Genomic DNA, 14,272 nt, shown 5'->3' on the forward strand with positions numbered 1-14,272 from the left:
ACCTTTCTATTTGGACTCTTTTATGTAGGAGGCCTTTTTTGCTGTGTTTACATAGTGCTTTGCCCAGGGAGATGGCAGTCAGTGACTAGGGTTCCCATACATTAACACTTTAAAAATCATGTGCAATACTCTTCATTACTGCCTCTCACACAAATTCTCAAATAAATCCTGCTCCATCAACTAACAAATAAATTCTATTACATAAATGCACAGTGCTTTCATTAGCCTACGCAAGCTCACTGCTCCTAATACCACATGCCAGGTTCTTCTCTCGAAATAGAATGAGCACAGCACTGAATGACCACAGTGGAATACGCTGGCAGCTTGTGTTCTCACCGATATCCATTTACTTCCTTAACATTCACACTTTTGGTTTTATTCTTTTTTATGCAAGGCAGTAGTGCTTGCTGCATGAGAATGACAAGACCTTTCACAACACAACCTCAGTCATTTCTGAGCAATTAGTTCGAGTACTCATCACCCACCCTAATGCCTGGAGGAACTAATTTGCCAGGCTGATACTTCTGAAAAAGTAAGCATCAGTTGTGTATTGATTCCCCTTCTCTATTTCTGTGTTTAGTTATTTAATACCTTATACATGAAGGAACTCCATCCAACGGCTAACTGGGTCTTTGAGAAATTTCTGGTTTATTTATCAAATTGAGAACAGTAAATGCAAATGACCACACGCAAACTCCAAAAAAAGGACAGTCATCATCTTGTTAAGCTCATATTACTGGTCTGAATCCATAAAATACCCTGTGCTATAATGGCATGTTGTCATGCTACTTGCCCTGACAGATGTTTCCTAGGCAACACAAAAAGGTGAACAAAAGCTCCGAATGCTGAATATAGAAACTATTTCTAGAACAGTAACAATTTAAAATAGTGCCTCCTAACCTGTTCCCAGTCTTTCCAAAGGATTCTGCCTGAGCAGCAAGGTAATCAGATCCTGGGCATCTGGAGGTGGTGCTTCATCCTTTTCAGGCCAGTTGATTTCATCTAGCAAAACAGAAAGTTGTTTGTTATTACTGAAGTCTGATCCCAACATTCAGCAGAAACTGTGTGAAAGCTCTTGTAGTGAGCTAGCAGTAAAGTCAGAGTTAAGGCAACTTTTTCAAGTTGCTCTCTGTTGCATACCAATTACTTCCGATTTTCATACTCTCTCTACAGACTCCATAAACATCTTGCTAAATGTTCCCATTTTCCTTGGAAGCATCCTTTAACCCAAAAGTGTTTAACAACAGAATAGAGGAATGCTTGGCTCATGGAAAACTATTGCAAAACATTAGCACAACTTGTGTTCTGTCCCTTCTCCCTGCACTCCCCCAAATCATGGTTTAATTTTTAGTTCTGTTCCATGGAAACTGCTGTTAAGATGGACACAGCTGACCTGACCCAGCAGTCACTGCTCACATCTGTAATCCTTCTCTAATGCTAGTAGACTCACTGAAGTCATTACTCCCATGACTAAGGGCCAAGGTAACGGACTCTGCTCTGGAGAGATACACGCCAATGGAGCCTTTTTCCGAGTGTCTCATACTTTAGGGGAAAACCACCTCACTCTACTGACTCTTATACTACTCAGGCTTTTGCACTTCATAGCAAGTCGGACCTAAATCATGCAATCAAGGCATTAAACCCTGCAGTATTCAGGTAAGGCTGAATGAAAATTCCGCCAAACTTTCATTTAAATTAAACAATGGAAAATTTCAATATGAACATGAGCTTTATAACAGCTTACACAGCAAGTTTTGTCTGATTTTTAGCAGAAGCTGCCTCCACAAATGTAATATACCGCAGATTTAGACAAAACTCTGCAGAAGTCTCTTGGGAGGTACAAAGATTTTGGCATCAGAGAAACAGAATGCTAAGAGCTCAGGAAATACAGAAGGCTGTTAAGGATTTTTTTGTCATTATATGATCTAGACTTTTCCTTCAAAATGATCATCATTGGAGAAATAATCATCAGAAGCTACACACAAGTTTAATCTTTGTATTTCAGAGTTTAAGGAAAGGTACTGAAATAAACAGGCATGAAATGTAACCTGTTTCTGCAGCATTATTTTTAACCCCGATCATTTTAGGCATCTATGTTTACACTGAGGCCTCCCACAGTTGTACTCATACAACTTGGGGGCAGGAAAGGCAACCTACAATGAAGAAGGAGCAAGGTAAAATGAGGGGGCAAGATTTTGAAGTAGATTTTCAAGTAGAATGTAGATTTCACCCACAGAAATTGGAATAAAAGTCTAGGCTATAGTTTAGGTTCTTTAACACTGCTTTTACAGCTGAATACGAGAGGACCATATATTTTAGCACAGGAAACTTATCCGACAAAAGAGTTCTTCTGCAGATACTAACAGTAAGAATGATTTCAGTAAGTAAGGATATTTAAAATAAAAGAGAAGAAACTGACAAGTCAACATGAAAACAAGAAACTAAGCTGACCAACAGTCTTGCAGTCTGAGTGGCAATAGATCAGGTTTACAAACATACACTTCTACAGATAATTTCTGGAACATAAATGGACACATTCAAACAGATAAAGTTATTTACGTAAGAATCAGCTAGACTGTAACATATGACAATTTGTTTTACAAAATGTAAAATTAATGCCACATGTGAAATAAAGTCTAAAGTGCAAATTTTGTCATTAATTTTAGACTATTCCCTCCCCTTCTCCCAGTCAGAGACCATAAAGATAAAAACACATGTGCATGTGTCTGGAAATGCAATAAAACCATGAGTTATTTCCATGTTTGCCTGCCTACAGCTTCCACTGAGTTTAAATCTGATTTGGAAAACAAAGCATGAATATGCATCGCAGCCGTGAGGCATCTAGAACAAAGCCAGCATTTGCTGCTTGTGTTAATTAAACAGTTGATTCTCCTTGCCACTCAGGCCTCGGCATATCACATCAGAAAACAACATGGTTATAAATCTACGAACAGCTAGGATGTTGTATAAAGAGGTCACATACTAGAGGCAACTCACAAATCTATTTCATTACAGTTTACGAACAAGTCTGGCTTTCAACTTCAGAGATGGAGGAAAGCGAGATGATGACAGAGTGTCTCCTTAAGTACAAAAGGGGATTTGTTGCCTTCTCAGAGAATAAAGAACCAGAGGTGCGGTTTTGTTTCTGTTGGGTTTTTTGTATGCTTAGGGTTTTTTTTTTTTTTTTGGTCTTAGCTACTGGACCTTTTAAGCAGACCATAAAACAGACTGGGAAGTACTCACTAACAGAGGTGCCATTCTGTTACACTTTTGGCATAAAGAGAGGCCGTCTATATCTATGCATCTGGGAAATTTATGGAAACAGCAGGTAGAATAGTAAACAATTCTGTTTAATTATCATTCAGTTTTGCCACAAGCCACATAACAATACTTAGGGTCAGCTTGCAGGTTAAGATCTAAAAGGTTATTGAATTTTAAATGGAAGAAGAACAGCTGCTACAGAAATAACATTACACTACAACAATCACCAATGAAATCATTAACAATCTGTGAATTGAATTTGTTTCCATCTCTTTCTATTATTTATTATTTGGGAGACATTTGTTTTAAGGTTTTATTACATCTTTGTTAATTTCTTCATTGTGCCATGAGCCATTTTTCCCATTTATGCAAATTTATTTTAACCATTTCTTCTAAAGACTGAAATCACCATGCCATAGCGGCACTACTTTTCTACTAATACTGTTTTTCTTTTTCAAACAGTGCAGCCTAACCATTGTACTCTACATCACTGCATTTCTGTACTTAGCAACAATATCCAGTAAGTTCAGCTTTTAATCTAAATTTATTCTTATTGCTTTGACAGCAAATTGAGTATTACAATATTGGGATAATGGTGCTTTTTTGAGCAAAACTAGCTTGAAAACCTAGTCGATCAGTAAAGTTGTAAATATCTTTACTATTAACAGAAATAGAAATGTTTCACAGCAAGCTAAGAAATCTGGTTTTTTTGTGATGATCCTCACCACTGATTACTTGTCCAAACAGCTCTTCTGGTGTATCTCCAAAGAATGGCACACACCCAACAAGAAATTCATAAAGGATAATTCCCATAGCCCACCAGTCCACTGGTTTGCCATAACCCTGTCTCAGTATCACTTCAGGAGCTATGTATTCAGGTGTACCACAGACCTAAAAGAAAGAAAATAAGCATGATGGTAAAACGAGTCTAATTGAGCTATGTCACATCATTTATAATTCTTGAAATGTAAAATAATATGGAAACATGGAAAAATGGAACTCAGTAGGTTTTGGTCTGCTGAGTTTGCATAACAGCTAATGTTTTTAGAATGACCTAGCTACATTTACAGGCATCATAATCAACATTTGCATATCTGTCATGCAAAGGACAGTTTGCATTTCGTACATGGGAGTCCATCATGACAAATATTTTATTTAACTTAAACATATCCTTATCTTTACATGAAAGTTGCGATGGTTTTATCTTAAGTAACTTTTACAGTGAACAGATTGTGAGCAATGGTAATGAGGCATGCTTAAAGGGAAATGGGCCATAGCAAGGATTTTAGCATTCTTGGTTGTACAATGCATCATGAGCTCCACAAGTACTCTGCTGAGACTTCTGAATTCCTTATAAAAACAGTTTTCCATTTGTCTCTCTCACAGATTCACTTGCACACAATTAGGTTGTTCATCTTACTAATAGATCCTAATGTAGAAAGAAAAAAGCCTAGAATAATCTGCAGGGCATCAGTAAAAGTAACTGACATACACAATTGGGACACCAATGCAGCAATAACAACAGTTTATACAGTATTATGCTACATGCTGCTGGCAAAGCATCACTTCATTTGAATATGCAATGTAGAAATGAAAAAGGCTGTCTTACTTGTTTGTCAAGGAATTCTCTGGCATCCTTCTCAATGTGACCCTCATACAGATTGGTAGTCAAACTCATTAGCCCCACCTTTGACAGGCCAAAGTCTGTAAGCTTTATATGGCCCATGGATGTTACCAATAAACTGAAAATTAGAATGATCTAAAGTTACTGTGATATAATTCAACATTATGTGCTTATCATCATTATTATTATACTTGAAGGAAAATGTTTCATTAGCACTGCAAAAATATAAAGACAGCTTAAAAAGTAATTTAACAAGGTGCAAAATAAACAGGTTAAAAATCTGACAGTCTTACATTTCTTACTATTATTACCAGATGTAAACAAACTTTTTATATGCAATTGAACAATATCTTATAGAGCCATACAAGTGTTGAGAGCTGAATGCTAGAAGCTTTGAAGAAAAAGAAACAGTCACCATCTGAAAGACCTAGAATAGAATAAATGCTGCTTTTGAAGTAAGGTGAGCATTTTCTGTCTGTAACAAGCTGGGTCATTCATTTGGAAAAAACCTCAGGTATTAAGTTAGTAACTAATACTACACTGGCCTGAGGTATCACGCTATGAAGGTATTGTCACTCAACAGACATGAGTCCAATTCTTTTTTTCTTTTTTTTTTAATGTGAAACAGGAAGAAGATCAATGGAGCTGCAACAGCCATACTTTTTACTGCACCTACTTGCTGTAACGTTATTTACATATATAGGAGCAATATTGTGTATCTAAATATTGAAAAAAAAACCCCAAAAACCCTCACAAAAACCCACGCAACAGGAAAGATTTCCCAATCTGGTCAATCTTGTCTTCATATATGCCAATATCTGCAAGTTGATCATACTTTGTATTAAACAGTGTTTTAAGCATACTTTGAAAGATCTTTTCCTTAATGACCAAAATGCACTTCCCTCCATTTCAGCCAGAAGAGTATGGGTTTTTTTTAGTTACTCCAATAGCCTCTTCCATCTTAAAGACAGAAAATTCTAAATAGCTCTTTTGGAAGAAACACATTTTCTGTAACTGCAGGTAATAAAAATTCAAATATTGTGCAGAAATTGTGAATCTATGTAACATTCATGATAAAAAAAATATTTCACAAACATTCAAAGCAAGTTTACACCTTTCATATTTTATGTAACAATTTCAAAGGTCTCCTTTTGGTTATATTCTATACACGTACTTGTCTGGTTTCAAATCCCTGTGTACAATTCCATAATTATGAAGGTATTCCAAGGCCAGAACAGTCTCTGCAAAGTACATCCTTGCCATGTCTACAGGTAAGGGACCCATATTCTTCATCAAAGTAGCACAGTCTCCACCTGTGGAAACAGGACAAATGTTCCAGATGACGCTATAAATTCTGACGTGTATCAGTATAATCCATATATGCTGCAGAAAGAGACATGAACTGTAGTCATAAGTGTTTATCTTCCAGCCAGATGATTCAATTGAACATGTAACCACACTGGCAACTGTACTGGAAACACAGTGTGAAGCTGGGAGTGAGCAGCACAACAGTTCAGCTGGAAACCAATGAAGTCTGTGCTGCTACTTGGAGGGGGACGGAGGTGGGGAGGGGGGGTGGGAAAGCCCACACAACCATAGCCTGGGTATCTCATCTTGCACTGCCTCTGTCCACTGTTCTCCTTCAGCATCAGCACCTTTCCAAATTGCTTCCTCTTCCCTCTTTGTTCGTAAAAATAACTATTACAAATACCCCAACATGTGTTAATGACAATTTGAACTCCAGAAAAGCAAACGGCATTTCCACATGAACTTTGAATGCTAGGACACTTACGATTACAGTCTATGAGGAACTTACTCAAAGAGCAGTTATTTCCCATTATAGATGGAGCACAAGTGTTTTATAAGCTCTCACTGGGAGATAATGACTGGTAAAAAAGCCACCTTACTGTTGGATTTAGATCCTAAACCTGTATTGCCAGAGTACAGAGGACACATGGGAGGCCTTTCTAATGCAAGTACCATACGGGTTATTTTTCTTTCTTGGTGTAAGAAAACTCTCTTCTTCCTCTGTAGAACAGAACAAACATTTTACCTTCTACATATTCCATGACCATGCATAAATGACGTCTTGTTTCAAAGGAGCAATACATGCTGACAACAAATGGATTTTCTGCAAATGTCAGGATATCACGCTCAACAAAGGCCTGTTGGATCTGGTTTCGGAGGATGAGATTCTGCTTGTTAATTTTCTTCATGGCAAATCTTTGTCTGGTTTCTTTGTGTCTCACAAAATAAACCGCACTGCAGAAGTTCAAATGGGAGAGAAAAACAAAAAAGTCTGAATAACTATTAAAAATGTATTTTAAAATACTTTTTTTTACAAATAAATGTATTTTTTAAAAACTGTATATGTATTATATAAGAGACTTGTTTTCAATTTAATGTAGTTGACCTGCCTTTCACATAAGAGAATGGCTACAAACCTCATTTTGTTTCACAACCAGGATGAGTCTCAGTTAACACAAATTAGTACACAAACTAAACCAAACAACTCCCCACCCCACCCCCGAAAGCAAACAAAAGCTATAGCAAATATACACACATCCCTCCCCCGATACAGCAAATGCTCTCAGCTCAGGCAGATTTTGGGTGTTTCCATCAACAAAGGATTATATACAAAACTCAGCTATGGTACAGTGTTATAAATGATTCCGACAAATGCTTATTCTGAAAATGTGCTGTCAGATAATTATGACTCAGACTTCGTCCAGGGGATTTAAAAACATGTCACAGGTTTCTTATGAAGGTTGCTCAGAGTTGCTCGATGGGGTGGCTCCCTCATTGCCAGGTGCAAAATCTTCTGTTCTTGTTCAGTCCCTGACATCAGCATTGATCCATATCAGGGGTAGGTCACCAGTAGGTAATCCGAAACAAAGATCATTGCGTTAACCGCTTGGTAATGTGGGATTAAGATGTATCTTGACATGCAGAATTTCCACTGGGGTACTGGGTACAAAGTTTCCTGTAAGCTTGGTTAGGTAAGATCAAGGCAGTGAGGGAAGCAAAGTGAAAGAAAACCTCACGTGGACAAGCCTTCTTTCTTTCAAGGCTCAGAAGAAGGAATCACCCTGCTGTGAAACACTGACACAGGACATTACTGCTGCATTTCTCAAAATCCCTTCAGGCAAATCCTGAAAATGTTTGCCTTGCTTGAAATCTACTTTGTAGCATTTAATGCTTATAGCATCTCCAGTATATAATTACCACAGTAGTGTTTATGGAAAGAAAGGACTAAAAGGACAAAGCAGAGGGGGGGAAAAAATGGGACTCAATCACGTAGTTTTTAAATTCAATCTGTTGTCCTCATGAGGTCCGATTATCAGCATACAATTATTTATTTAAACACAAAAAGCAACTCTTGCCTTACTATTGCTACGAAGATCTTCCCACAGCTACCAAAGTTACCGGCACTGAAAAAAACCAACATGTTTCTGCTTTCCTTTGTAGAGGAAAACTTTTTCTAGACAAGAAAGTTTCTCTTACTGATTCCAAAAGCTTTTGCTAATCCCTTGTTATTGTCTGAGCACGGGTTAGGTAGAAGACGTTACACCATTATGAAAGCAGGGGGAAACCACCTTGGGCAAAACCCAAGACAAACCCCACCCTTCATGCCTCCTACTAAGTCTCACTCCCTTGTGCCCCTCCCAAGCTGGAATAAAGACTGAGTTACTCAGCTCTGGTACTCCTCCCTGCTGGCTTCATGCCTTTTGTCCTCCTGCACATCTTCCCACTGTTCCCCCCATATTCACTTCTCTCTCCACTCCTTCATTACAACTCTTTTCCTTTGCTTTTCTTTCCCTTACATTCTGGTTTTCCTCTCTCTTTTGTTGCTATCTCCTGTCAGTCAGTCTTAGCTTCTTAATCTCCTGTAATTTCATCTTTTCTTTTCCCTATTTCAGTCCCCTTGTACACTCCTGGCATGTAGAGAAGTGAGCCCTTCAGGTGCCTGAAGCCACAATCCTTCAAAAAAAAAAAAAAAGTCATATGAATGAACTGAGGACTCGGCATGCAGATCTTTCTCAGAGCTTTAATTTGGACAGTGTGCCAAGGTGAACTCTTGAAAGACACATATTAACCACAGCATATTACAGCATCTTAATAAATCCCCTCTGCAGATCATGTGGATCTGCAGGGTCATTACAACCATATTTAAAGATGAAGAACCAGTAAGTTCTAAGGACTACCTAGTCCAGTAAATAACTGGGACATGCTGGCTGTGTTTCCCCAGCTCTCTAAATTGCATTCTCCAGTCACAGGTAGGTCGTTGTATAACTTTCCACTAGGATTCAGTTATCTACATCACTCACTTCCCTGAAATCAAATGTAATCTTTATTTTGTTGAGCTGGTTCAGAAAACCAGGCTGATGCCAACTTGAAGAGATGGACTACTACTACCTGCTACCTCTTGCAAGCTGGAATATGGAAAAAATGTTGGTGTAATTGCAGTGAAAGTTTAAAATTTGGGAAGTATGGAAAGTTTTGGCTGGCTGAAAAAAGTCAGATAGACAGCCTGTGAAACCATTAATGATTTGGCCAGCATCCTACATGTTTACTGATTCACAGCTTGTTTAACTTCTTGTATATTCCTAGCCATTCCCAAAAGCCTGATACACCTCATCTACTATAGTAATTTAACTGCACTACAAATGAGTTTACCCAATCAATTAAAAGCAGAGAACTGCTAAGATATTTACTCAAACCTTCACAAAACCAAGTTTATATTTAAACTCATCAAGTTTAACATATCTGACAAATCTCTGCTACAGCATGCCAAGACCAACAATTACCCTGTCAAGCAGTCAAAGCTTTCCATTTCACTAGTGAAGGCAAAAACATCACAGCAAAATCAAAGACAGCAGAATGTATGGGTTTTTTTTAAATTGGTTCAGAATTAAACCCTGCATTATAGCCTCAAAATAAATAAAATATTACAATAGCATCCTGAATCTTTAGTAAGCCAGAGCACAAAATATTCCCACTGACATATTTTTGAGAATAAACCAATGAAGCACAGGCAGAATTCACACATATTTAGGTTATTTCAAAAAATTAATGGCCTGGAAAAACATGGAAGGGAAAAAATATAATCCCTGTAGCATAACAACAATAATTTTTATTTCAGCTGCTTATACTTGTAAATAAACTGCAATAAATGCCTACAGGGCAGTTTATTGCTTTGAATTCACAGATGGAACAGGTATTATTGCTTTATTACACTCCATTTTGTAGATGGGTTAAAGAGCATTTATGTTATTGTGATGTGTTCCCCTTTAAACTTGACCATAACTTTTGAGTAAATTAACCACCAATCGTATTGGTGCCAACAGAAAAAACACTTAATAAAGATCAAAAAATGGTCTGTCGATATTATGGTCTCACCTATCTGACATACCACAGTGGAGACCTTCAAGCACACAGACAGTTTTGAAAAAGTGATATCCTAGAGAATTTAGGAGCACAAGCCTCCTCAACTGACAGTAATTGGGGGGCAGTGACTAGGTGCTAAAATCACTTTTAGAAGTGAGTAAATACTTTTAAAAGTTTATTGTCTCACAGTTCACTGTGTTCCTTTCCCTCTACAGTAATTAGTAAGGGGCTGTACCTTTGTTTTCTTTCCTATTCTTGATTTTTCTTCCATTTCAGAAGTAACCATTTAAAACAAAAATCCAAACCAACATCATCTACTTTGTTATTGTGTCCTTAAGGATGGAAGTAATAGGATGTGTTGAGTTTGTGTGGCAGGGTTTTGGTAGCGGGGGAGGGGCTACAGGGGCTCCTGTGAGAAGCTGCTAGAAGCTTCCCCTATGTTCAACAGAGCCAATGCCAGCCGGCTACAAGTCAGACCTGCCGCTGGCCAAGGCCGAGCCCGTCAGCAATGGTGGTAATGCCTCTGTGATAAGATATTTAAGAAGGGGAAAAAGACTGCTAGGAAAAAAAAAAAAACCTGCAGCAGAGAGGAGCGCGATGTGAGAGAAACAACCACACAGACCCCGAGGTCAGTGAAGAAGGAGAGGGAGGAGGTGCACCGGAGCAGAGATTCCCCTGCAGCCTGTGGAGGACCCCACGCTGGAGCAGGTGGCTGGGCCCGGAGAAGGCCGTGACTGTGAGGGAGAGCCCACGCTGGAGCAGATTACAGAGGACTGCTGCCCATGGGAAGGACTCACATTGGAGGAGCTCATGGAGGGCTGTCTCCCAGGGGAGGGATCCCACGCTGGAGCAGGGGAAGAGTGTGAGGAGTCCTCCCCCTGAGAAGGAAGGAGCAGCAGAAACAGCACAGGATGAACTGACCGCAACCCCCATTCCCATCCCCCTGTGCTGCTGGGGGGGAGGAGGTAGAGGAACTGGGAGCAAAGCTGAGCCAGGGAAGAAGGGAAGGGTGGGGGGAAGGTGTGTTTTTAACATATGGTTCTATTTCTCATCATCCTACTCTGATTTGATTGGTAACAAATTAAATTGATTTCCTTTTTTTCCCCAAGTCAAGTCTGTTTTGCCTGTGACCATAATTGGTGAGTGATCCCTCCCTGCCCTTGTCTCAACTCAGGAGCCTTTCATCATATTTTCTCCTCCCCATCCCACCAGGGGGGAGGAGTGAGCGAGTGGTCGCGGGGTGCTTTCCTGCTGGCTGGGCCTAAACCACGACATAGTGCTCTACTGAACTCATGAGATTTTCCATTTCCACTTCTAATACTACCACAGTATAAACTGCCAGCCTACTCCTGTTTTAACATTTGCTAAAGACAATAATGATTCATGCAGAATCCGGATACACTCCAAGCTGTTCACCCTCTGTCAACTCTCCTTTTCCTCACAAATTTATCAGGGTCTCACCCAATTTTTATGACATTTATATTGCCAATTTTGCATATTATTGGCATTAAAAAGGTGTTTCATTAAGTATTGATTTCCCCTGCCACAAACACAAGGAAAAAAAGTCCTACATGCCTACATCGTACGTGCCATAGAAAGCCATGGCTTTTCATCCTTTCTCTTCCAGCTTTTCAGATCCTTACTTGTCTCTGGTTTCAAATGGACAGTTGTCTCCAGTCTGTATTTCTTAATGGCTCACCAAGGCTCCTTCTGACTGTAATGCCTATGGAGCAAGAGCCACAGGTCTACTGAACCTCTGACAATTAGGTGACTGGCCTCGCGCTGCTGGTTGCACCATGCCCTTCTGCAGCTGCTCCCTCCTCTCTCCATCCCTCAGCATCTTAAAACTGCTGAGAAGCTGGGCATGTCCAGTAAATCAGACACCCTTTTCTTCGACAGGGACCCACCCCACATGGTGGTTCTTATCGTCCTCCAGTAAGACAAAGAGGAAATTGGGTAGGAGATGAAAGGAGGAATGGAGGGGACTAAGCATCTGCCAAGGGAAGGAGAAAGGGATGCAGCCAAGGAGGGGAGCAACAGCTACTGCTAACTGCTGGAAGAAAGGCTTTTGAACTCCTGGGGTAACTGGGAGAAACTGGCATATGGTAAGTAATGAGTTTGCCTAGGGAGAAATTCTGAGAAAATGAATTGTGCAGAGGTTGACTAGTGAGACATTGTATTTGGATATTTACATAACTTTAACACAAATGATGCTATTTCCTTCAGGCTTTTTGCTCAGCTATGTAAGCAGGTCTGGACACAAGTAACAGCCTCCACACAAGCTATCACGACCAACAGTACTAGGCAGTACTAAATGTCTCCTGTCCCAGAGCTCAGGGTGACCTTTAACTAATTATGATCAGAGAGTATTGCTGCGCCCATCAGCCTCAGGCCATTAAAACGACATGCAAAGCTCCAGTGGGTAGACTGCAGGCGCTTTCTCTTCTATGTCCAAGGCCTCTCCAAAGAGTGCTCAGTCCTATCAGGTCACTGCTGCTTCCTACCTCAAGCAGAGGTAGTGTAGAGTTGAGTCAGTCTAATGGGGTCTGTGCTGGAGAGCAGCACAGACCTCTCCACTGCTGGGCTGTGACACAGTCTCATTTGGCAATGGGCTCCTCACCTCAAGATGGAAACTCCTCTTTTTTGAACAAATACATCCCTCCTGGTCCTGCAGGTTATGCAGACCAACCGTTCCTGTCTTGATACATTTCAGTGCAGAGGAGGAGCCAATCAAGGGTCTAATAGATAGTATCTGATCAGAAAAGGTGACTGAAGACAGACTTCTGCCTGCTGATAGACACAACCCCTACACAGTACTTCAGAAAACATTTTGTCTTCATTTAAGACCCAGGCTAACATGATTTTCTCTTGGTCTTCTAGGATATGTCCAGATGACTCACATACCACTGGGCAGTACGCTGTGCACTTTCCAAGTACCCAGAAACTAACCAAGTAACAGGAATTCCTTAAAAGCTAACTGGTTAAAATTTGAGGATAGAAGAGTGTCCACGGAGAAGCAACAAAATAGTGCTGCCCTACTTAAAGAAATTTGTTTCTACTTCACCAATATTTTAGGTCAAGTAAGCACTCATTTTTAACAATCTGTCTCCCTACAGATGCAGTTTTATTCTGTTTCACATCTGCATAAACACAGGCTGTTTCCAGTATTATAAAGGTGGCTTTAAATCTGCCTTTTGATTTTTTCAGATTTCATCTTTGGCGTTACATACCTACTTCTGAAAAAAATCTTTGTGATGTAATATTCAGTATTTTAGTTTACTGCAGCACACAGTAATTCACTATTGCCTAGCAGGCTTGCCAAAAAGTTTTTCTTGTGAACTTCAAATATTAGCAACAAAACAGGAAAGCAGAATGAAAAAAGCAGCAGTGCAAACAAATTCCCTCACATAAACATCCCTGCAGCAAGAAATAATGGAAAGTTAAGCAAAAATAAAATGCAAAAGAGTTGTTGCACTCATGGATTACTCACCCATAAGCTCCATTACTAATCAGCTTAATTGTTTCAAAATCACTTTCCCGAGGTTTCCTCTGCAGCTTCAGTGAGGTATTAGAGCTCTTCAAAGTAAAAGAGGAGAAAGAACAAGTTAATACGGTACTTTTTTCAAAATCAGGGAAAAATAAAAACCAAACAAAACCCAACTATCACCAGGCTGTCACACCCCGATGAACTAGCTACAAGCTCTGGCCAGTTAGCCATACAGCTAGCACAGAGAGGGACCAAAGGGAGTCCTGAAGCAAAGCTGCTTTTACATCAAAAAGGTATCTGTTACACTGCAGCTATCTGTCTGCTTATCTACATGCACTGGTTACAGCAGACAGGCATGAAGGAGTTACTGGTAATTCCTATCCAGAATTACGGACTTCTGTGAATCCCACCAGGCACTTGTCGCCCATTGCCTTCCCATTTTAGTAAATCTGACTCTGGTAGTACAGCCTGGTAGTAACAAAATATAGATGAGCTCTCGTTCATTCAAATAA

At 39.7% G+C, this 14,272-nt stretch overlaps 1 protein-coding gene across 1 annotated transcript in view; it reads right to left on the reverse strand.

Annotated features, from left to right (window-relative positions):
* The window catches only part of MAST4 (microtubule associated serine/threonine kinase family member 4), a 293,953-nt gene that overhangs the window by 23,141 nt on the left and 256,540 nt on the right, over positions 1-14,272 (reverse strand). Inside the window, 6 exon segments of the mRNA XM_050913748.1 lie at positions 901-1,002; positions 3,987-4,152; positions 4,871-5,003; positions 6,060-6,198; positions 6,939-7,147; positions 13,764-13,849. Of these exon segments, the coding sequence (XP_050769705.1) occupies positions 901-1,002; positions 3,987-4,152; positions 4,871-5,003; positions 6,060-6,198; positions 6,939-7,147; positions 13,764-13,849 (835 nt within the window).

Source organism: Gymnogyps californianus, chromosome Z, assembly GCF_018139145.2.
Source record: "Gymnogyps californianus isolate 813 chromosome Z, ASM1813914v2, whole genome shotgun sequence".
Classification (NCBI taxonomy): Eukaryota; Metazoa; Chordata; class Aves; order Accipitriformes; family Cathartidae; genus Gymnogyps; species Gymnogyps californianus.